Raw genomic sequence first — 23,444 nt, 5'->3', positions numbered from 1 at the left:
CCTGCCGGGCGCGGGCGCGTTACTCATTCACTGCGCGGGCCCGAGGCGGAGAGCCCGAGCGCGGGTACCTGCCGGCGGGCAGGCGCGGCCGCGAGCCTACGACCCGGAGGGGTGAAGAGAGAGTTCCCGGACACGTCGGAAGGCAGCGCGGGGACCGGAGCGGGAGCCCGGCGCCGGGCAGCGGCGGCTTTGCGTGCCCGGGGCTTCGCGGCGTGCGAGGCGCAGAGGTCGCCCTCGGGAGGTTTCGGTGAGACCCGGTGGGAGCGAGCGAGCGCCGCAGTCGCGCCTGGAGCCGCCGCTCAGTTCAGCCTGACTTTTGTTTGGGGGAGTTGAGCCGAGCTGCGCGGACGAAATTGTGATGACACCGGCCTCCCAGCGCCGACGACTCGCCAGACGCCCCGGGAAAAGCAGCTTCGTGGCTCGAGAGGTGACGATGCTGCGTGGAGTCCGCGGCACGTGAAGAGTTGCCGGTTGTTGGGCGATTACAAAAATATGTCCGTCATGGCCAAAGGGTGAGAAGAGCGCGGAGCTGGTACTGATTCCCGAGAGGCCGTCCGGTTTCGTGGAAGTGTTGCCTGTTCAGAGGCTACCTGTTCACCTCGCTCCCGTTTCCCCCCAGCTCCTTCATTTCGGGGGGTGGGGCGGGGGAAGGTAGGGGTGGGGGGGAGCTTGTTAATCTCTGGCTGTGGAATGATTGCATAATTGGAGGAGGGACCGGCTCAAGCATTAAAACAAAACTGTTCTATTGTAAATATGTTGGAATGCCCAGTTTCTCTTCGTTATCCTTATTTTATTCATACAGTTTTTTTTTAAACGCAAGTGACAAATCAAGGAGAAAAGAGGTAGAATAGGGTTGTAGGCCAGCCGTAGTAAATTTTTGATGCTGTTAAATATTTCACCGGTTTTATGGTGACCATTTGTTATTTATTTACTTTCGTTTGGAGAGACATTGTGTGTCAAATGTGGTTTATGTGATCTAATCCTAATTAATTCTTTGTGGCATTTGTGTAAACTTAACAGTTATAGTTTTACTACAGTAATCTTACTATTAGAAGAAAAACTTTTACACTTTTTACTGATCTTAGTAACATTTTATTATAGTGACATTATGTATCAGTGCATACCTTTGTGTACCAAAGTGTTTAATATAACTCTTCGTGAGTTTTGCATCTGTGGTGTTGAATACTTTTTTTTTTTTTTGAGTTGGAGTCTCACTCTGTCGCCCAGACTGGAGGGCAGTGGCCGCTCCCGGCCACCGCAGCCTCGACCTGCTGGGCTCCGGCGATCCTTCCGCCTCAGCCTTCCGAGTAGCCGGAACTACAGGCATCCGCTACCACGCCCGGCTGATTTTTTGGTTTATTGTAGAGATGAGGTCTCGCTGCCCAGGCGGGTCTCGAACCCGCGGGCTCAGGCAATCCACTCACCTCAGCCTCCCAAAGGCGCGGGATTACAGGCTGAGCCACCGAGCCCGGCCTAATACTTTTAAGCTTTCACCAAAATGGATAGTTGATGATTAGCTGCTTTTTGGAATTTCTTTTTCTTTTTGAGTTGGAGTCTCACTCTGTCGCCCAGACTGGAGTGCAGTGGCCTCTCTCAGCCACCGCAGCCTCGACCTGCTGGGCTCCGGCGATCCTTCCGCCTCAGCCTTCCGAGTAGCCGGAATTACAGGCATGCGCTACCACGCCCGGCTGATTTTTTGATTTATTGTAGAGATGAGGTCTCGCTGCCCAGGCGGGTCTCGAACCCGCGGGCTCAGGCAATCCACTCACCTCAGCCTCCCAAAGGCGCGGGATTACAGGCTGAGCCACCGAGCCCGGCTATGTGGAATTTCTAATTAGTGGGGTTTCTAATTAGATCTCAGTGTACTTATTGAATTAGTGTAGTTGTGCATATGCTTTACTTAATATTCTTTAGCTCTGGTTTTCCCTAAGCCTTCAGCTTCTCCCAGCACACACATAGATGCTCTATAAATAACTTATAAAATTTAAAGACTTAGAAATCTGGCTCACCCCCTCATTTTTTAATAGTGGCAGAGCAAAAAACTTGCGAGTTATAGTAGTTTTACATGTATTATAGTGGTTTGTATACTTTTTTTTGCCTCTCCCAAGCAGGACTCACTGAACAAGTTAGTGAGCTGGTGGAATGAAAATATTTAACTTTCAGCTCCATCACTTATTATGCATATAACCTTGAACAAATCATTTAACCTCTTTAAGTTTATTTTCTCCAGTTGTAAATGGAAATAGTAGTAGGTTGAAACATATGAACTTGCCAATATTCTGCTGTTTTTTATATGTTTCATCCTAATATGAACTTCATGATGGTGAGATGAGGATTTAATGAGATACTCCATGTAAGATGTGGGGGAGGGAAGAAAAAACCAGTGTTAGATTGACAGTGTGTGTTCACTGTGCTTGTTATTGTAGCTACCTTGACTCTTTAGTACTCAGGACATTCCTGGCATGTAGGTGGTTTACCAAATTTCACAAATCAGGAAATTGAGGCTCAGAAAGTTGAAATAATTTGCTGATAGTTAACTTAGTTGTCAGTGGTCATATAGCTGGCTAATGGCAGGATGAAAAACTGTATGACCCAAATGGAATTTATTTATTTAATTTTTTATGAATCAAGGTCTCAATATGTCACCCAGACTGGAGTACAGTGGCAGGATCGTGGGTCACTGCAGTCTCCACCCTGGGCTCAGGTGATCCTTCTGCCTCAACTTCCTGAGTAGCTGGGACTACAGCTTCATGCCAGCACAACCAGCTAATTAAAAAAAATTTTTTTTTTTGAAGGGACAAAGGCTTGCTGTATGTTACCCAGGCTGGTCTTCAACTCCTGGGTTCAAGCAATCCTACTGCCTTGGCCTCCAAAGTGCTGGGATTATGGGTGTGAGCTACCTTGCCTCTGCCAAAAAAGGAACTCTGTTTCAAGGTGTTTTCCATTTCTCTTTGTATTTCAGGTATTCCAATCAGACATAGGTTAGTTTCTTGATAAAGTCACACATATTTTGGAGAGTTTCCTCTTTCTTCTTAAGTTTTTTTTTTAAAATGTTTTTTAATAGATAGGGTTAATTCCATATTTTGGTCTTCCAGCTCTGAGATTCTGTCTTCTGCTTGGTCAATTCTGCTTCCCATGCTTGTCAGTTTGTTATTTATTTCTTGGATAGCATACTTTATTTCTGTTAATTCTAAGTACACTTTTGAGTCTAGCTCCATTACAATTTCATTTAGTTTTAGCCCTTGCATTTCTTGATTTTTATTCATTCTATCCTATGATTATCTGATCTCCAGTATCTTCTAGGTACTGTTGTTCTGGGCGATAGCCATTGTTTGTGTCCCAGTAGCTGTTCTTTCTAGCACTTTTTGCTAGGACTCTGATGGTTACTGGCAGTTTTTTTTTTTTGGTTTTTCTTCATTTGTAGCAGTTCTTTTATCATTCTCTTTAGTTCTGTTGCTCAGTGGAAAATGGAGAAGCAATCACTTCTGATATTTGCTCTACCTTTTGTTCTTCCTTGAGCTGGAGCTCTGGGTTTGTTCACTTATGAAGTAGGGCTGGGAGTGGGGTGTTGTACTGTCTCTTTACTATTTTGAGCACTTAGTAGGGTATGGAGGGAGGCGTGCAAGGATTCTGAACCTATTGGCAGGTCATAATGTTTACTATCTGGTGAGTGGGCCAGCTGGGATTTGCTCTTTGTCTCTGCTCAATATGACTTTACAGTGGGTATGCTTGCGTAGCCCCTGAGTCATGATAGGGTATAAGAGGGAAAAGAGAGATACTTAATATTAGTGTAATATGTAATTCTTATTGTGTCACCAGAAGTTTTTAAAATCAAATATTCACAGTGAAGGTTAAAGGAAGGTATTCATAAGGAGTGTGGAAAGTAGGACCACATAATCATTTCCATTTCTTTTATGAGTTCTTTGAAATTTAGAAGAACATATATATTCTATATAGATGAGTGTCAAATAAGACAATGTTCTAGAATAGTTGCATAGAGGAAGGAAGGATGAGTAGTGATAAAGATATGTGTCTTGAGGTAATGAGGGAGAGCTTCGAATGAAGATATCTTGAGGAAGTACTCTTTTCCTTCTTCCTCTTTTTCTTTTTTTCTTTTTTCATTTTTGTGGAGTTAATGTCTTACTATAATTTGTTTCCTGGGCTGCTCTCGAGCTCTTGGCCTTAAGAGATTCTCCTGCCTTGACCTCTCAAAGTGCTAGGATTACAGGCTTGAGACATTGAACCTTGCCAAGCGTATACTTTTTCAAACTAAACTTTTGTCCAATGTATTTGTGGTTAAGATGCAGCTCAACAAAGGGTGGTAAGTTAGTTACTATATACTTGATATCCTAAAAACAAAATATCTGAGCTTTTGAAAATTTCTAGATCATTTTTCCTTTTCTGTACTGTTATCCTTAGAAGGATACTTTTTTTTCTTTTATGCTTCTGTAGCACTGAGTACATGCCTCAATTTTGGTATTTACTAGTTTTAATAGTTTCATTATATTTGTAATGATTTCTAAGGCACTAGAAATATGTTTATTGATAAGGTGGTCTCTTCCTCTAGTCTACATGTGCTTTGAGGGCAGGGCTTACCCTATTTTTATAGCGTTGTGCCTGGTGGTTACTGTGCTGTGTTTGGTGGTGAATGGCCTGCTCAGTTTCTCTGCTGCTGCTGTTCCTGTCACTAATGGGGCCAGTTGAAGAATATTAGGATGTATTGAAATTGATCTAGTAGTAGAAGTTGGAATGAATGTTCTGTTTGAGAATTGAAGAGTATAAGAAAGGAAGAGGGGAATACTTATACAATAGGTAGTGTAGTGTTAACTTGCTATTTCTATTTTTTGCCCCTCACCTCCTTTTTTTTGAGTCAGAGTCTTATCTGTTGCTCTGGCTGGAGTGCAGTGGCACAATAATGGCCACTGCAGCCTCGACCTGTAGGTCTCAGGCAATCCTTCCACCTTAGCCTTCCAAGTAGCTGAGACTATTTTTTAAATTTATTTATTGGAGTGATGAGGTCTTGCCATGTTGCCCAGGCTGGTCTTGAACTCCTGGGCTCAAGCAGTCCCTCTGCCTCAGCCTCCCAAAGTGCTGGAATTACAGGCATGAACTATGGTGTCTGGCCTCTTCTTTTTTTGTAACTTAAAACTAAATGAAGTCGTTTCATCAGCTTGTATATGGTCGTAGAGAAAAATGGAAAAAAATAATCTTGATTTATCTTAGAATACGGTCAACACAAAATTAGATAGCTATAGCCGTAAGCCAAAATTACTTAGGCGGAAAATAATTATTGAAATAGTTCAGGTTCATGAGAGATTTGTTGCTTCTAGTTAACAGGATTGTAAATATAAACATAGTGGGAGTTGATGAAATTCCACTGATGTCTGTGGATACATACACATAAAAGCATATGAATTGACAATTTAGTATAAAGAAACCCTATTCCAGAATGTGAGAGTGCCCTAGAAGCATAAAGGCACATACAGAGGATAGCTTAGACCAGTTAAATAAGTGATTTGTAATTTGATGTGTCCAGAGAAGAATAATAGTATTGAATGTTTGTTTTGGGGCACTTTGTTGACAGATAAGGATAAAGTATAAAAGAACAACCAAAATAAGTTTGAAAAACAGTAAGAACGTTAGCATTAATTAATGCAAATTGATTGATAGTTGGGAATAGAATCATATTTGAACTATATACCTCAGAGAGACTCCTTTCTCCCTTTCTTCCCTTTTGTCTCAGATAAATAAGGATCCCTTCCGATTTGTAAGACAAACTCTTCAGTTTGCTTTTGCCAATTTCTCCCAGCACCTTTTTATTTTTTATACACATGCAGAGATTTATTACATGAATGTATAAGAAATGCCTCTGAACATGATATATGCATATAAACATACGTTTAAAATTATTTAATTCAAGGCTTATACTTTAATGAGAAGTTCCCCTATACTTTAATGAGAAGTTCCCCAGTACTTTAAAAAAAAATTCTCTTAGATTTTTATAAAAAGCACACAATTGTATTGTGCTCTGCGATGTATAATTTTACATTGATAAGCATATTAGTCTGTTTTGTGTTACTATAAAGGAATACCTGAGCCTGAGTAATTTATAAAGAAAAGAGGTTTATTTGGCTCATAGTTCTGCATGGCACTGGAACCTGGTTCTTCTGGTGAGGCTTCAGGAAGCTTTTACTTGTGGAAGGCAAGGGGAGACAGCATGTCAAATTGCAAGAGCTGGAGTGAGAGAGGAGGTACCAGGCTCTTTTAAACAACCAACTCTCAGGTGAACCCACTCATTTACATGAGAAATGACACCAAGCCATTCCAAATGCACCGAATCACCGCAAACTCTTCTGCTAGGCCCCGTCTTCAACATTGGGGATTTCGTTTCAACCTGAGATTTGGAGGGGACAAATATCCAAATTATATCAATAAGCCACTTGCTTTTCTCAAGTGTAGGCAGGGAAGATAATATCACTAGCATTATAGATGTTGAGACTGAGACTTAGAGAGATTAAGAGATTGCCTAGGTTCACACAGGTTGTGACAGAATCTGAACTAGAAGGAAGGTTTTTTGAAGGCTAGTCTGTTAAAATGCTCAGGTTTCCTCAGACTTTAAAAATGCATTTTCTCCTGTTTTGATACTTTCTCAAGGTACTTACTGTTTTATCTTTATCTTTTTTCAACAGAGGTAGCCTGGAATAGCTGTCTCCACTCTCCACCTTTGCTATTCATTTCTTCTCTAAATACTCACGTTTATTCAATCAGTGAATACTTCATTACCTGTTGAATATTTAGACATAATATTCTTAAGAGCTTATGTACAAAGTAAGAAAGCTTCCACTATTAAGAAAAAATTTTGGAAAACTTATTTCTGTTCCAAAGATTTGCAATTAAATACAATGTAATATTAGTAATCCATAAGATCGGAGTATTTTCTGGAAACCCTCAATATAAGAATCTGCAGTAACTGACATCTCTAAATACACTCAGATTGAATCTATTCAGGTACTGTGGAATTAGTGGAAATTCATATGTGGTGTATTTTAATAATGGGAGGATTTTGTAACTTGATTGATCATTTGACTAATTTTTCCCTTGGATTATTAGTTACATTCGCACATGTAAACACAGAATGTGATTTAAAAAAAAATTGTAACTAAAATGTTAGTTTGGGAAGCCAACTTTAAAATTATAAAGAAATGAAAAAAATCTCATATTTTCCTTTATTTACTTATATAGTCTTTGAATAAATCTCGAGGGTTTTTTTTTTTTTTTTTTGGACATTCTAATTACGGAGAATTTCAGATGAAATGAGTAGACACAATAGTATAATGAACCCGAATGTGTTTTACCAATGTCATCCAGTCACAATCAGCAATGATCCGTCCTCACTTTCTCCTTTGTATTATTGAAGCAAATTACAGGCCTTGTGCAATTTCATCTTCAGATATTTCGGCACGTCTTTCTAAAGGGTAAGGATATTTAACTACAGTACTATTACAAACTTTAAAAAATTAACACATAGTCTTTGGTTTCAAGTATCTACACTTTTAAAAACGCAGGAATAGGGCTGCTTTAGTGAAATTAAGCTTCTGTTTTGATTCATTTTTTTTCCTTCTGAGTCCTATAAAGAGCTGAACAAGTATTTTATGTCCCAGCATAGCAGCAAAATGGAGGAGGAAATGATGATAGCCAAAAGACTTCAGAGAAAGAATAGAAAGGACACAAAGCAATTGCAAATACTCATTTCAGTAGCAGTTCTTTAGAGACATTTCAGTTTTCTTTTTCTGGAAGTAAGACAAAGTTTCAGAGACTATAAACAGTAATATTCTGTTTGGATTGTATACTTCTTAGAGATCCTTTGTCTTGATCTGACCTTTATCCTTCCCAGCCCTTCATCAGTTTTACCTCCTATGTCTCAGATGTGTTACAGTCAGGTTTAAATCCTAGCTCTCTTATTTTTTGGTGGTTTGACCTTGACAAACTTAATTGCTCTGAGCCTCATTTTCTATATCTGTAAAATAGGATTAAGAACCATTTTAAATGAAGCTGTGAGGATTAACTAGAATACGTTTTTGTGTGTATAAATATAAATGAAATTGTTGTTCTGAATGTTTTTTGTGCATATATGCCTCTGTCCCCTCCATTCCCCGAGCATGACCTCGACATTAGATCAGACCTTCATAATTTCTTGTTTAGCCTTTTGCAGTAACCTGCTAATCTAATTGCCTCTATTCTCTTCAGTAAAGTTCTCATTGCTTTGGGAGCCACTTATTTAATGAGTATATTACAGTATATCTACACTTTCTAAAATGTAGATTTCACTGTCTCTTAAGGGTAAACTCCAAGCAACATTTTCCATGTTAAAGGATGCTGTTGATGGTCTGTCACATATCTGTCTTTCCAACCTGATTTTCTGTCACTATTTTTTTGTTGTTGTTAGTTTCTTTAGTGTCAGACCCTTATTTCTGGATTGTCTTATCCTATTTTCCTGCCTTACCCATCTGTTGGATTTGTTGTATTCAGCATTTAAAATCTGACATATTTTACTTCCCCTGGCCACATTATCTTCTCCCTCTTTCCCTTCCCATAACTCTCGGGGTAATTGTACAGTCTTAGGCTGTACACTATCTCTTCAGTCCACTTGTATCCTTAGAACTTAGTACCAGGATTGCCCTGAGGAGCTGAAGCTGGCAATCATCCTTCCATTCCAACAAGAATAAATATAATTTATAATGCATGTGTATAAAATAAATGTATTATATATAGTAAATGTTGAAGGTTTTTAAATAGTGAACTAATTGACAATTTGTAATACTTCAGTTCAGTATATGCTATTGAAGTAGCAGTCTCATTTTTAATCTCAGGAACTGTTTCCTCCATAAATCATACTAAGTTAAGAAACCACTTGGGAATTAAAAACATCTGGACCTCCCTCCCTGCCTCCTATCTCCCAATAGTCTGTGAATAAAAGATTAAAAGAAGCAAATACTTAATCTTTAAACCTTTTTCTTTTGACCTGCCTTGTAATATTTAATTTCTATTAGTGATAATGAAAGCAAAAAAATTATAGTATAATATATGAATGTTTGCTTTGTAGGGGGAAAGCATTCAGAACAATGTTAATTTTTAATACTGTATTTAAACCAAACAAAACAACCCTTGTTTTTTCTTCTTCTTTTTGGTATTTGTATTGATACAGTATGATAAAAAAAATCTGGCAAGTTTTAGAAAATGCCATAGTGATTATTATAATCATAACGAATTATAATTGATAAGTGCCAGGTATGGCGCGAAGCCCTTTAATTCTCATGACAACCTTATGAAATAGGTACAGTTATTATTTCCATTTTTTAGATGAGAAGTTGAGACTTAGATTTTTAGGGTCACATTGTTAGTAACTGGTCTGATTCCAGACTATAAGCTTTTTGATGAGGTAGCAAATATTGTCCCGTTGGCCTTCCTTTGAGTAGACAGGTACACTCCTTTATCAATCAGGATTATTGGATGCAATTTTGTCATGAAATAGATGAAGGTATTTAGGCTCAGAGAAGTTAAATTACTTGCCCAAGTCCATAAGTATAACAGAGCTCAGTTAAGAACCTCAGCTTGCTTTCTTAGGTACTGTTGTTTCTACTCTGTGGTGATGCCGTATTACCTCCTGTGTTGCAAATGATTACTTTCCAAAGTGTAAGTACTTTGAGGAATTTTAGTAAATATAGAATTCAAATTATTTAATTTTCATGTATGGTAAATTGATATGAAAAACGTTAGAAATTACAGCTTTAACTTTTTCTTTTTGCTAGAAGTAAATCCTCTGTTTCCTGTTTGCCAAGGTAAATCAAATAAGGGAAATGTGGTTTTTTTTGGTGAGAAAAGGGATTTTATTCCTTTAGATTACTGATATAAATTGAGTCCCTAAATTTTATTTAAATTATGTATATCCATTTTATTCATATTGTTTAGATGTTTCATTGAAAATATTTTACCAGTAATTCATACTAATCTCTTGAGTTGCCCTAAGGATGCTTTTTGTTTTCAATTAGAAAACTCATTTTAATTAGAAAAAAATAGATTTTATAAGCTATTAGGATGTTTCTAAGCACTCATTAAATGAATACATTTGAAATTCTCAGCATCACTATCTGACACAGGAAAAGTTGTTGGTTGTTTTTGCTGTGATCGTACTAACTTCCAGAAATTAAAAAAAATGATGTGAGATGCATATAAGGGGTCAACAGCAAATTGTTTTGATCAACTTTTTCTTGTGATTAGAAATCAGCTTTATTACTTGGAACTGAGTAATAAGGGTTAGCCAAGTTGTGTTGGTAATTCACACATAAGAATTTAATGTGGTCATCTTTTTCACATATTTCTGGTGATCCTTGGCAAGTAGCTTGTAAACTGGGATAATCAGCAATTGAAATTAGTTCTTTTTGAGTCACTCCTTGCTTAATGCAAAGAGTACCACTGCTTATAAATAGCAGCTTATTTTACTCATGTAAAGACCTTGGACGTGAAATAAATCTTAAAGCTTTCCATATATTTTAAAGAGCAAAAGAGTTTCAGACCAGTGAGATTGGCAGCTCATTACCAGCTAAATTACATTTTTATGGAAATTTCAAACACTTGAAAAGAGACTAAATTTACTTTCAAAATAATCTCTTTTTTCAAAAGTGACTTGAATTTAAACAATGTTTAAATGTATCCCCCACAATGGAAAATTGTAGGTTAGGGGCACTGCTCAGAGGCCCTATCCTAACTGCTGTTCTCTTTAATTTTCTTCCTGTAAGATAGAAAACTAAGGCACCAGTTTCCAGATGAGAGAACCTAGGCACAGATTTTCCCAATCATTTGACAGAAGCAGGATTCAAACCTGCCTCTCTTTGGGGCATGTCTTTTATATTCATAGCTTGTGCTTTTATATTCATAGCTTATGGAATGCTTGTATTTTCCATGTTTTGCTTTCACACTTTAGACAAGTCTGGAAAACCCATATAATGGCATTGTCTTTCTTATTATTTCCTACTTGTTTGGGTCTTTTGGAGGGCTTTATTTTGTTCTGAGAGTCCTTTATCTGTGATATATTTTTCCTTCCTGTGTGGTCTTTGAGTACCAATTGCATTTATCACACTGTATCATTGCCTCTACTCATCAGTGTCCAATATTGAGACTGCTTAGGCTGGAGTAGATTTTCATCTTCTGTCCCCAGAGCCTGGCACATAGTAGGCCCTTACAAAGTACTTGTTGAAAGAATGACTGGGCCGGGTACAGTGACTCAAGCCTGTACTCCCAGCACTTTGGGAGGCTGAAATGAGAGGATTGCCTGAGTCCAGGGGTTTGAAACCAGCCTGGGCAACTTGGTGAGACCTCGTCTCTATAATAAATAAAAAAATTAGCCGGGTGTGATGCACCTATAGTTCCAGCTACTTGGAAGGCTGAGATGGAAGAATTGCTAGTTCCAGCTACTTGGAAGGTTGAGATGGAAGAATTGCCTGAGCCCAGCAGGTCAAGGCTGTGGTGGCCATGAGCATGCCACTGCACTCCAGCCTGGACGACAGAGTGAGACTTCAACTCAAAAAAAAAAAAAAAAAAAAGAACGAATGACCAATATGTTGTGTTTATATATATGAAAAGTAGGATTGATGTTGCAAGGATGAGGGATTTTAATTCAAAACAAAGAGCAACATTTTCACGAGAATGGTGTAACAATGGAATGGCAAAATAGTTCTAGTTGTAGTATGTCCTGGTGGATGATATACTGTAGAGTGACAGACGTAGGTTTTAATCTGACTTCTCTAAGCAACAGTTTCCTCAACCATAAATGTACTGGAACTATACCAAATAATTAGGAAGTGTTCAATAAATCTTAACTGTTGTTATGGGAGAAGCCACCTTCCTGTGTAATTAGGGCTGGTAGTTGGTTGACTCATCATCCCATTTCTTCCTCTTGGATTATTTTGAAGCAAATCCAAGTAATCTTCTTACTTCATGTATAAATACTTCAGTGTGTATCTTGAAAAAGATAAGAACTTAACCAATACCATTATTATTTCTAAATTTAGGTGTATTTCTTAATAACATCATTTGTTTATTCAAATAAGAATCCAAACAAAGCCCACATACTTTGTAATATCCTTTTTTTAATTATGTCTCTTTTTATATCTATAAATTCCTTCTTCCTCATTTTTTTTTACAGTTTATTAATTAAAAAACAAAACAAAACAAAAAACCAAACAGGTGGTATGTTTACAAGAGTTTCCCAAATTCTAGATTTGACTGTTTCTGTCCTTTCTGTGTTATTTCACATATCCCCTGCCTCCTCTGTATTTACTATAAACTGATAAAGCAAGAGGATTGTTTACTTTGGGGTCCTTTTTTTTTTTTCTTAGGTGGGCAAGAATGCTTCATGAATGGTGGTGGTGTTCATTTCTTATTTAGCATGTAATACACATAATGTCTGATTGTCTCTCTTTTTTTGTGATAAATGTGATCAGTGAGTTCAATTGCTGTCATTCTGATTCATTAACTATAAAGTTCCTCAAACAGCTTTTTATCTTCTGATTTTGATAACTATTGGTTATTTTTGCCTTAGACTATTATTTCATTAGGACTGCCAAGTGATATTAAGTGAAATTCTTTTTTAAAAAATTATTTTATATGTGTATATATATATATATATATATATATATTTTTTTTTTTTTTTTTTTTTTTTTTTTTTAGTTTGGGTCTCACTCTTTCACTCAGGCTGGAGTGCAGTGGCATAGTCACAGTTCACCACAGCCTCAACTTCCTGGGCTCAGGTGATCCTTCTGTTTCAGTCTCTGGAGTAGCTGGGACTACAGGCACACACCACCATTTCATTTCAAAATTTTTTTGTAGAGATGAGGTCTTGCTTATGTTACCTAGGCTGGAAGTGGAATTCTTTTTACAAGAACTTTTTTTGAATTGGTTTTATAGTAATTTATAGGGACCATTTAGGGTTTTTGTTTGTTTTATTTTTAGTACAATTATGAACTCATGGATTTGAAAATATTTGTTTCAGTTCTTTGCAGATACTATCCTTTTTGATGATCAGGTTGTCCCATCTTTGGTTAGTGGGAATCCTTTTGATATCACTGTAATAGTTTTAATAGCTTACTTGCTTCCTGGTGTAACAAGGTTTTCCAGGGTCTTTTAGTATGCTTCTGTCCTGGGCCTGGGATCATCCATTTTTCCAAGGAGCCTGTGTTCTTTTTTGTAGGAAATGATATTACTATGGGCACATGGACACTCATTGCTCCTGAATTGGTTGGTGTTATTATACCTTTTTATTGAATACAGTTAGGATTTTTTTTTAATTGAAACATTTTAATGGTATTTTGGATTTAAGTTTAGGACTACAGGATTTAACTTCCTTGATTTTGTATTTGTGTTTTTTTTTTTTTTTTGCATATGCTGAAAATCTTGGTTCCAAATAATATTAACATAACTTATTTGCTTCATTTTATTATATAGTATAATTTCAGAATAACAATACCAATATTGCTACAGTTATTATCACTGAAAATTGTTTATAATATTTTCACTTCCTTTTGTTTTTAGATTACATTCTATGAGGGAAATATATTTATATTATTATGTTTTAAAATAATTTTAAATAATTCATTTCTGTATGGCTAAGCTACCATCTCAATACAGTTAGGTTTATTTGCTTTATTTTTAGGAATTTTTTTAAGCTTTAATTTTGTTATTTGCATTGTTCTAAGCTCAAGTTAAAGTCTATAAAACAAGTTACTTCAGAAAAGTCCACCTTTTATACCTGTTCAATTTATTTGTTATCGCTCTCCTATCCATGTTATTAGTTTTTGATATATCCTTTTTTTTTTTTTTTTTTTTTTTTGAGACAGGGTCTCACTCTGTTGCCCAGGCTAGAGTGCAGTGGTGTGATCATAGCTCCCTTATGGGCGCAAGTGATCCTTCCGCCTCTACCTCCTGATGTGCTGGGATTATAGGCATGAACCTATAATGGTATTTTGGATTTAAATTTAGGACTACAGGATTTAACTTCTTTGATTTTGTATTTGTATTTCTTTTTGCATATGCTGAAAATCTTGGTTCCAAATAGCATTAACATAACTTACTGCTTCATCTTGTTATATATCATAGTTTTTAAAAAATAAGTATATATACACATAAATACATACATGTTACATACATATAAATTTGTATTTTTTCTCTTTTCTTAAAAGGAAACTTACAGTGTATAGTTACTTATCTTGTTTTTGGACTTACAGTATATTCTCAAGATTACTTCATAGCAGTGTGTAGATACTTATTTCTTTTTATGACTGTGTAGTGCTTCATTATGAGGATGTACCCTAGTTCATTAAATCAGTCTTTTTTGCAAATGATGCTGCTTGTTCTATGCATGTGTGCTTTCTTATTTATTTTGCTAGTTTATCTTTGGGATAAAGCCCTGAGAATGTCATGCTGGGTTATGAATGAATGATTTAACAAATATATAATTTTGCTAGTTATTGTGAATATTTCTTCCATTGGATTTGTACCGTTTTGTATTTCCAGACAATGCAAATACTTTAACAGTTTATGCTTGTGAACCTTTATGGTATAGAGAGGAAAATTAGAAGTATATGGATAGAAGAAAGGAAGCATCATAAGCATTTACTAATAAAATGTTAAAGTTTCATGAAAACCTAATTAAAAGATTTTCTAAGTTAAAGTGAATTGATTAGTGAACTATATTCAAGTGAAAATGAATTTTGTACTTTGGATATAACTGTTTTCTTGATGTGTGTTTGTGGATTATGAATAAAGAATGACAATTTTTCTTTTGGATAAAAAATGATGAACTATAATGGAGTTTGATACATTTAAAAATCCTTATTAATCTGATCTTTCATTTGGCATAGTGAATAATTTGTGTGAAAAAACAGTGATTAGTTTCAACTTATAGACTTAAGATTACGTTTACTGTTAATAAACAGTTTAATGGATTTAAAATTTGTCATTTGTAGATTTAATTGTTAGAGTTTTGGTTGTGTATATATCCTTGAAAGATCTATAACATGTACTAGTTTGAATTTATAGTTAACGTATATTTTATTAAGATAATATGTAATATTGAGTCAGTGTCCCTCTGTTCCAACTTTACTGCAACCTTTTTGTTCTCTACTTGTCTTTTTTTTAGCACTTTCTATTAAGGATATGAGAGGGTTAACTTTTCAGTTAGTTTAACAAAGGAATTCATATTTTTGTATTTTATGGGAGAAATTTTATGTCATATTGGTGTTTGTGTTTGGGAATTTTGATGTTCTGAGGAGATATTCATAGTTATCAAAGTACTATTGTAGGAAGGAAAAAATTGGGATGAGAGATTGGGTTCACATCCTAGAAGACCTTACTCTTCAGGCTAATAAGTTTGAACTTCATTTTGTAGACAATGGGAAATTGATAAAGGATTTGTAAGAATTTTTTTTTTTGCTTTGGGTTCCTCAAGTGAAAAACTGGAGTGGTACACTTTTTAGTTTTCATGTAAACTTTGTGAGATGATTGGGTAGTTATGTGAAATATTTTTTGCTTACACAGAAACTATAGCATATATATTATTGAGGTTATACCCTGTGCCAGATACATACTACTCTACAAAGTACTTTTCGTGGATTGTCTTCTTGTGACAGCAGCCAAGACATTCTTATCCTATCAGAGGAGAAATTTAAGCTTGCAGAGATGTAACACATTATTCAGGATTGGGTCCTGAACCTGTAAAAGAACATTATTGGGACAATCAGTGAAATTTGAATGGGGTCTATTAATTAGATAGTAATTTTGAACAATGTTAGTTTCCAAATTTTGATGATGATTTTGTGATCAGATAGGAAAATGTTCTTGTACTTATTATAGAACACACACACACACACACACACACACACACACACACACACACACACACACACTATGTATTACGTACACTGAGATATTAAGTGTTAGTGGGTATCATGTCTGTAACTTATTCTTGAATGGCTGAAAAATGTTAACAATTTCATAATCTGAGTGAAAGTTATACAGGAGCTTTGTAATTCTAATGTAAGTTCAAAATTACCAGTCTGAGCAACATAGTGAGACCTCATCTCACAAAAAATAAAAAATTATCCAGGTATGTCTGGTGTCTCAGCTGCTTGGGAGGCTAAGGCAGAAGGATCACCTGAATCCAGGAGGTTGAGTCTGCCATGAACCGTGGTCCTGCCACTACACTCCAGCCTGGACAACAGAGTGAGACACCAACTCAAAAAATAAAAATAATACTTTTAAAACTGTTTCAAAACAAAAAACTAACTCATCCAAAGTCACATAGCCAGTATGTGGCAGAATCAGTTAGTTGAACTTAGATCTATTTCATTCTGACTGTGTATGAGAGAGAGAGAGAGAGAGAGAGAGAGAGAGAGAGAGAGAGAGAGACTGACTGTGTGTGTGTGTGTGTGTGTGTGTGTGTGTGTGTGTGTGTGTGTGTGTTTGTTTCTGTCTGTCTGTCTTTACTGCCTTTCCACATATTCTAACCAAGGTCACATATACTAGTGAAATTAAATATAAATTCAAGAGATCTGAGGTATAGTATGGTGACTATAGTTAATGACAGTATATTGTGTTCTTGAAAAAAGCAAAGAGTGGATGTTTAGTGCTCTCAACACAAAAATAACTGTTTGAGGTAATGGCATTTGTTAATTTGCTAGAGTTAGCCATTTTACAATGTGTATGTGCCTTGAAACAACATTGATAAATACATACAATGTTATCTGTCAAATTAAAAAAATTATTTTAAGAGTTCACAGAATAATAATATTTGTTATTGAATCTAAGATTGTACTACTGTTAGATTATATTTGTAACATTATTTTCACATTTAAATAATGTACTCAATGAAATGATTTTAATATGAACATTAATAATTTTAAAATAAAAATTAAGCAATTTTTCATTTCTCATACTATTGTACTAACTTTAAGAGTATTAGCTATCATTTTCAAATTTCTTCTACATCAGATTGTATGCCTTTGGTAGTAGTTAAAATCTGAGGTCATTTAATATTAAGTGATTGTCGTCTAAAAAAATCTTACTATAAGCTTATACATTATAATAGACTGTTAAACACACTTAATAATTTATATATCTTAATTTAGTTTTAAATGTCACTATTGAAGAATAATTATCTGCTTTTTATTTTAACATAGGTTATCTTATGATGAGGCTTTTGCTATGGCTAATGACCCCTTGGAAGGCTTCCATGAAGTAAACCTTGCTTCACCTACTTCTCCGGACCTTCTTCGTGTGTATGAGCCAGGGACTCAAGAGCAGAGTACCTCACCCAGTGTCATCTACCGGCCACATCCTTCAGCTTTATGCTCTGCACCTATCCAGGCTAATGCATTAGATGTTTCTGAACTTCCTACACAGCCTGTTTATTCATCCCCCAGACGTTTAAATTGTGTGGAAATATCTAGCATCAGGTAGGAGATCATGGGCAGTTTGCTTGGTTACCTTGTTTTAAGTTTTACTATTTTAGAAAATTTGAATAATATAAGTGTGCCTGTGTTGAGCAATATGTGTTAATGTTTTAAAGCAGGGGTTGGCAAACTTGATGTGAAGGACCAGATAGTAAATATTTCAGGCTTTGCAAAGTATACATTCTTTGTTACAACTTTTAGAGTGTGGAAGCAGCCTTAGGCAGTATGTAAATGAAGGAGTTTGGCTGTGTTCCAGTGAAACTTTATATATGAGCACAGAATTTTGAATTTCATACAATTTTCATGTGCTACAAAGTATTCTTTTGAGTTCTTTTCAGCCATTTGAAAATGTAAAATCTATTATTGGCTCATAGGCCTTATAAAAACAGGTGGCAGCCTTGGTTTAGCCTGCAGGCTATAGTTTGTTGACCCTGCACTGTGCAATAGAACTTTCTGTGATGATGAAAATGTTCAATTTCTGTGCTAATATGAATGACAGCCATTAACCACATATGGCTATCGAGCACTTGAAATGTGGCTGATATGACTGAGAGCATGCTATTAATTAAACATAAAGGCTACCAAATTACCTAGTGCAGTTCTAGAGCTGTGTGTTTATTTGAGCATATGCTGATATTTTCTGAAAAATATTTTCTCTCCTTCACAGCTTTCATGTTACAGACTCAGCACCTTGTTCTACCTCTGGAATCACCTCTGGGTTAACTAAATTAACTACACGAAAGGACAGCTGTAATACAGAGCGGGAGTTTTTACAGGGTGCTACTATAACAGAGGCTTGTGATAGCGGTGATGATATTTTTGGGTTGAGTACCGATAGTCTGTCTCGTTTACGAAGCCCATCTGTTTTGGAAGTCAGAGAAAAGGGCTATGAACGATTAAAAGAAGAACTCGCAAAAGCTCAGAGGGTAAGAAGAATAAGATATTTTATTCTTTTGTATATTTTGTTAGAGAGGAGTATTTTTGCTGGGTGGGACAACTCAAAAATGAAATCATTACATTTCTACATTTATCCTTCACATGTGCCCGGCCTCAGCTTCAGTAAGGCAGCATTTAGGAATCTGTGAAATTGGCTGGGTAGTAAAGAAATTTATCTAAGAGTGCTAACTAGAAAAATGAGATTCTGAAACTCTCTTGTAACTCTTCTGTGCCCCTTACATGACCTACTTCCCATCTTGCATTATCTGTAATTCAAATTTAGTGAGCTCTCTTCCACTTGTGGGTTTTTCCCTTCTTATGTGTGATTGACTTTATGATCCTTTATTTGAAGTAATTCAATCCAGGTCATTTTGTTTTGAAGGATTGTTTTAGTAACACTGCCTTTGTTATTCAGCTGAGTTTGAATGTTTTCTGTATTTTACCTTGGAGAATTTTCTTTTCTTGGTAAATTGTTCTGCTTCCCATTTGGTCATCTTTAAAATTTCTGCTATTTATGTTCACACTTATGGCCATGTCTTATTCTTTTTCTGAGATTGTAATTAAATATCAGAGGGAAATCTGTAGGATAAAATGCATATATTAGAAAACAGGAAAAGTTTCAAATGAACAATCTAAGCTCCCACTTTAAAAAATGAACAAAAGAACAAAATAAAACCAGAGCAAGTAGAAGGAAGGAAATAGTAAAGAGCAGAAATCAGTGAAATTGATAACAGAGGAAATGAATGAAATGAAATGCTGGTTCTTTAAAAATGTTAATAAGATTTACAAACCTCTGGCAAGACTAATAGAAAAAAGGCAGTAGCAGGAGTGAAACAGGATAGCACTATAGACCTACAGATATTAAAAGCACAATAAGGGAATAATATGGACAATTCTGCATATATAAAACTTGACCACCTAGTTGTCAAGCCTAGGTGAAATACCAATTCACATTAGACATTTGAGAAGACAGGATAAACATTCTGGAGGTGTAATTTCCAGCATACTATGACACTCCATAAATACATATTCCCACTCTTTCCCTGCCATACTTGTCTCTCAGGAACATAATATATTCATTAAAAAAAAAATCCCCAGTGCCTTTCCAAAGGGAAAGGATGTGGTGAGATTTGACACTTTCATCTGGCTTGTACTCTGTTGTCCTAATATACAGTATTTTAGTGAAATCACAGATTATACAGATGTAAGCTGCTGGGCATATATATCTATCTTTGAGAACACATTGTGGTTCCTTATTGGTCAGAACAGATTGCTAATCTCTTAGCTCAGTTGTAAGTTTCTTTTAAAATCTTTAATTTGCAGTATTTAGAGGTACTGTTGAGATAATTGGAATGATAATGATATATGAATACACACATATGGTGAGTTTTATTATAAGAGCATAAAATAGTATTAATATTGACTTAGATCTCAAAGTTTGAGAAGGACTCTTGAATATGAAAATATATCCTGAATTATGACAGCTTGTGAATCAAAACTATGTCAACATTTAGTCTGATGATTGTCTTAAGAGAGTCCAAATTTTCCATCCTTTTCCATCCTTTTCCATTAACCTATTTGTGTCTATTTCAAGTGAGTTTCTTGTAGGCAGTGTATAGTTAGGTCTTTTTTTTTTTTTAATCGTTTGTGATAATCTCTGCCTTTTAATTGGTATGTTAGACCACTTAATAGTTATTGTTATATTGGTATAGTTTGGTTTAAGTCTGTGATCTTACTATAGTTCTTAATGGTTTTATCTTAATTCCTTTGATTTATTAGCTATATATCTTTGTTGTGTTAATCTAGTGATTGCTTTAAGTTTTGTAATATACTTCTTTAACTCATCACTGTCTACCTTCCAGTAATATTATGCTACTTTACATGTGATAAAAGAACCTAGTATACTTCTATTTTTTCCCCTCCCAGCTTTTGTATAGTGGTTGTCTTATGTTTTACTTCTTCATATGTTTTAAAGTCCACAAACCATTGTTATTATTTTTGCATTAAACAGTTGATTACCTTTTAAAAGGATTTAAATAATAAGAAAAAAATCTATATGTTTTTACACAGATACTCAGGTAGCTAACATTTCTGAAGCTATTCATTCCTTCATTGGATCCAGATTTACAACCATTATCATTTTCCTTCTGTTTGAAGTACATTCTTTAATATTGGGTTGTGCAAGTTTGCTGGTGATAAATTCTTTTAGCTTTGTATGTCTATTTTCACTTTTGCTTTTTGAAAGATACTTCCACTGGGTAAAGAATTTTAAGTTGATAGGTTTTTTTCCATTAGTGTACTATACAGATGTTGCTCCAGTGTCCTCAGTATGCATTGTTTCTTACAAGAAATCTGCTGTTATCCTTGTCTTTGTTCCTCTGTATGTGAGGTCTTTTCTCTTTGGCTGTTTGTCAGAGTCCTTTGTAACTGACTGTAGGCAGTTTGATTATAATTTGCTTTGGTGTAGTTTTTTATGCTTGTGATTTGTTGTATTTCTATAATCTATATGTGGTTTGTTTTCATAAAATTTGAGAAATTTTTGCCATTATTTCTTCAAAAAGTTTTACATTCCTCGATTTCTTCTTCTGGATCATAATACATGTAAATTAGACTACTTAAAATTGTCCCACAGTTCACTGGTGTTGAATTCATTTATTTTAAAATCTTTTTCCTCTCTGTGTTTCATTGTGGATAGTGACTTCTGTTGCTGTGACTTCAGTGTGACTCTCTTCTTCTGCAATATCAAATCTGTTAATCCTGTACAGTGTATTTTTTAGTCTAGACATTGTAGTTTTGATCTCTGAAAGTTTGATTTGAAACTTTTTAAGTATTTTGCTTGCTGTGTTTAACATGTTGGAATACAGTTTAATAATTGTTTTGCTTCTAATAAAGCTTTCATCTCTTCAGATAATAAGCTGAGGCAAATGCAGGCCTCAATTTATTTGTTTTCCATTTAACAAAAGACAGTTGGGGGGTTGCTATCTTTTACTGCCTAGCATCCAGTTTATTTGAATCGTTCTTTCATAATTTTGTTTTTCAGCTTTTTTGTTATGTCAGATGGGTGGGAAATCTGATGATACCTGTTAGTCTATCTTGATTTCAAGTGAAAGTTTTTTAAAAAAATTTTTTGTTGTTTGTCTACCCTACCTCATTTAAGTGACTTGCATACAAAAACCAATATTTATACACACATGCTTCAATAATTTTGAACTTCATGAGGATAAGGATTATATATGTTTTTGCCATGATCGTATCTTGAGCATATGATGGATTCACAATACATTTTGTTGATTAAATGATTGTGTGTGTGTATGTGTGTGTGTGTATACACATACAGTTATACTGGTCTATGAATATACACACATGCATATTATGTTGGGGTGATGCTAGCTGTTCATATATGTGTGTGTATACATATATATACATACAATTATAGTGGTCTATGAAAATATATACACACACATACATACAGTTATACTGGTTTATGAATATATACACACATGCATAGTATGTTGGGGTTTTGCTCAAGATATGATCATGAGCAAAAACATATGTAATCCTTATCCTTATGAAGCTCAAAATTATTGAAGCATGTGTGTATAAATATAGGTTTTTGTGTGCAGGTCACTTAAATGAGATAGGGTAGACAAACAACACAAATTAAAAAAAAAACTTTAACTTCAAATCAAGATAGATTAACAGGTATCATCAGATTTCCCACCCATCTGACACAACAAAAAAGTTGACAAACAAAATTATGGAAGAACAATTCAAATAAACTGGACGTTAGGCAGTAAAAGACGGCAACCCCCCAACTGTCTTTTGCTAGCTGTTTATAAGAGACACCAAAATTTTAGTGGCTTAACCTAATAGAAGTTCATTTAACACTGAAGCAGATGTTAATAGGTGGTAGGCAGTTCTTTGTAAAAAAAGCTAAAGGATCTGTTTCTCTTCTTTTTTGGGCCTTTGTAATTTCTTAGAGTTTTATTCTTATCTGCCCCTAACTAATGAGACAAAAGAAAAAGAAAGCTTAGAGAAGGCACAGCTGCTTCTAAAAAGCCTTGGTTTAGAATTGATACACATCACAATTGAATATTGCTCATATTCCGTTGATGAGAACCCATGTCATGCTGATACCTAGATGTGTGGTAGGCTGAGAAATGTTCTTCCTGGCTTGACAGACAAATACATACTGTGTGTGTTGGGGGACCATCCATGTGGCCACTGATTTTTAGGTGCAGGACTACCAGAGATTATGATGTAGTCCTTTAACTGTTTGATTTTCTACAGGTTATTGCTGAAAAGCAGCTTTTGGTGGAATAATCAGGTGGAAGTTGGGCTTCAGTACATTCTTACTAAAATGCAGATCCTTGCACTCCACCCCAGATCTAATGAAGCAAATAGTTGTGCTGAGCTTAGGGAATATGCACTTTCAACAGACTTCCCTATTGATTCTTACATTCACTAAAGGGTGAAATCTACTGGGGTAAGAGTATTTTCCACTTTTGTTTTTCCTTTAAAAAGAATGACATGACTTGGAAAATAAAATAAAATAAAATAAAAAGTAGGAGAGCTTGCAGCCAGAGAAAGTCACTTAAAAACCATACCTGTACCAGCTTCATTTTCAGCATTGGTTCTACTATCTGTAGCCAAGGATGTTTATAAACATTTACCATGTTCTTTTATTAACAAATATTTCTTAAATAACAACAGTACTCACAGCAAAGTACTAGGCCATGTAGAGGGGCAAAAATAAATTAGATACAAACCTGCCCTTAAGGCGTTTACTAGTTGGGAAGAAAGGATATGTATGTGTTTTACAGTAATGTTTCATTGATTCCGAGTTGTCCATTTTTTCCATTAACATCCCCGAAATCAGTATGAGTCTTAAAATTGCAATCAGGTAGGCAATAATCATGACAGTTGTCATTGCCCCCTTGTGTGTGAACTTGTTTGTAGCAGCCCATGTTATTAATTTAATTGAATTTTGTGAGCTTAGTGCTG

The 23,444-nt window shown here is 35.5% G+C and overlaps 1 protein-coding gene across 1 annotated transcript in view; it reads left to right on the top strand.

Annotated features, from left to right (window-relative positions):
- The window catches only part of RAB3IP (RAB3A interacting protein), a 57,732-nt gene that overhangs the window by 937 nt on the left and 33,351 nt on the right, over positions 1-23,444 (top strand). Inside the window, exons 2-3 of the mRNA XM_008066616.2 lie at positions 17,232-17,507; positions 18,172-18,430. Of these exons, the coding sequence (XP_008064807.1) occupies positions 17,257-17,507; positions 18,172-18,430 (510 nt within the window). The 5' untranslated portion in view covers positions 17,232-17,256. The remainder of the gene's footprint in view (positions 1-17,231; positions 17,508-18,171; positions 18,431-23,444) is intronic.

This window comes from Carlito syrichta, unplaced genomic scaffold (assembly GCF_000164805.1).
Source record: "Carlito syrichta isolate Samal-C Ts95f unplaced genomic scaffold, Tarsius_syrichta-2.0.1 Scaffold309041, whole genome shotgun sequence".
In the NCBI taxonomy this organism is placed as follows: domain Eukaryota; kingdom Metazoa; phylum Chordata; class Mammalia; order Primates; family Tarsiidae; genus Carlito; species Carlito syrichta.
The sequence above is the reverse complement of the archived record's forward strand: the minus strand, read 5'-3'. Positions and strand labels throughout refer to the sequence as shown.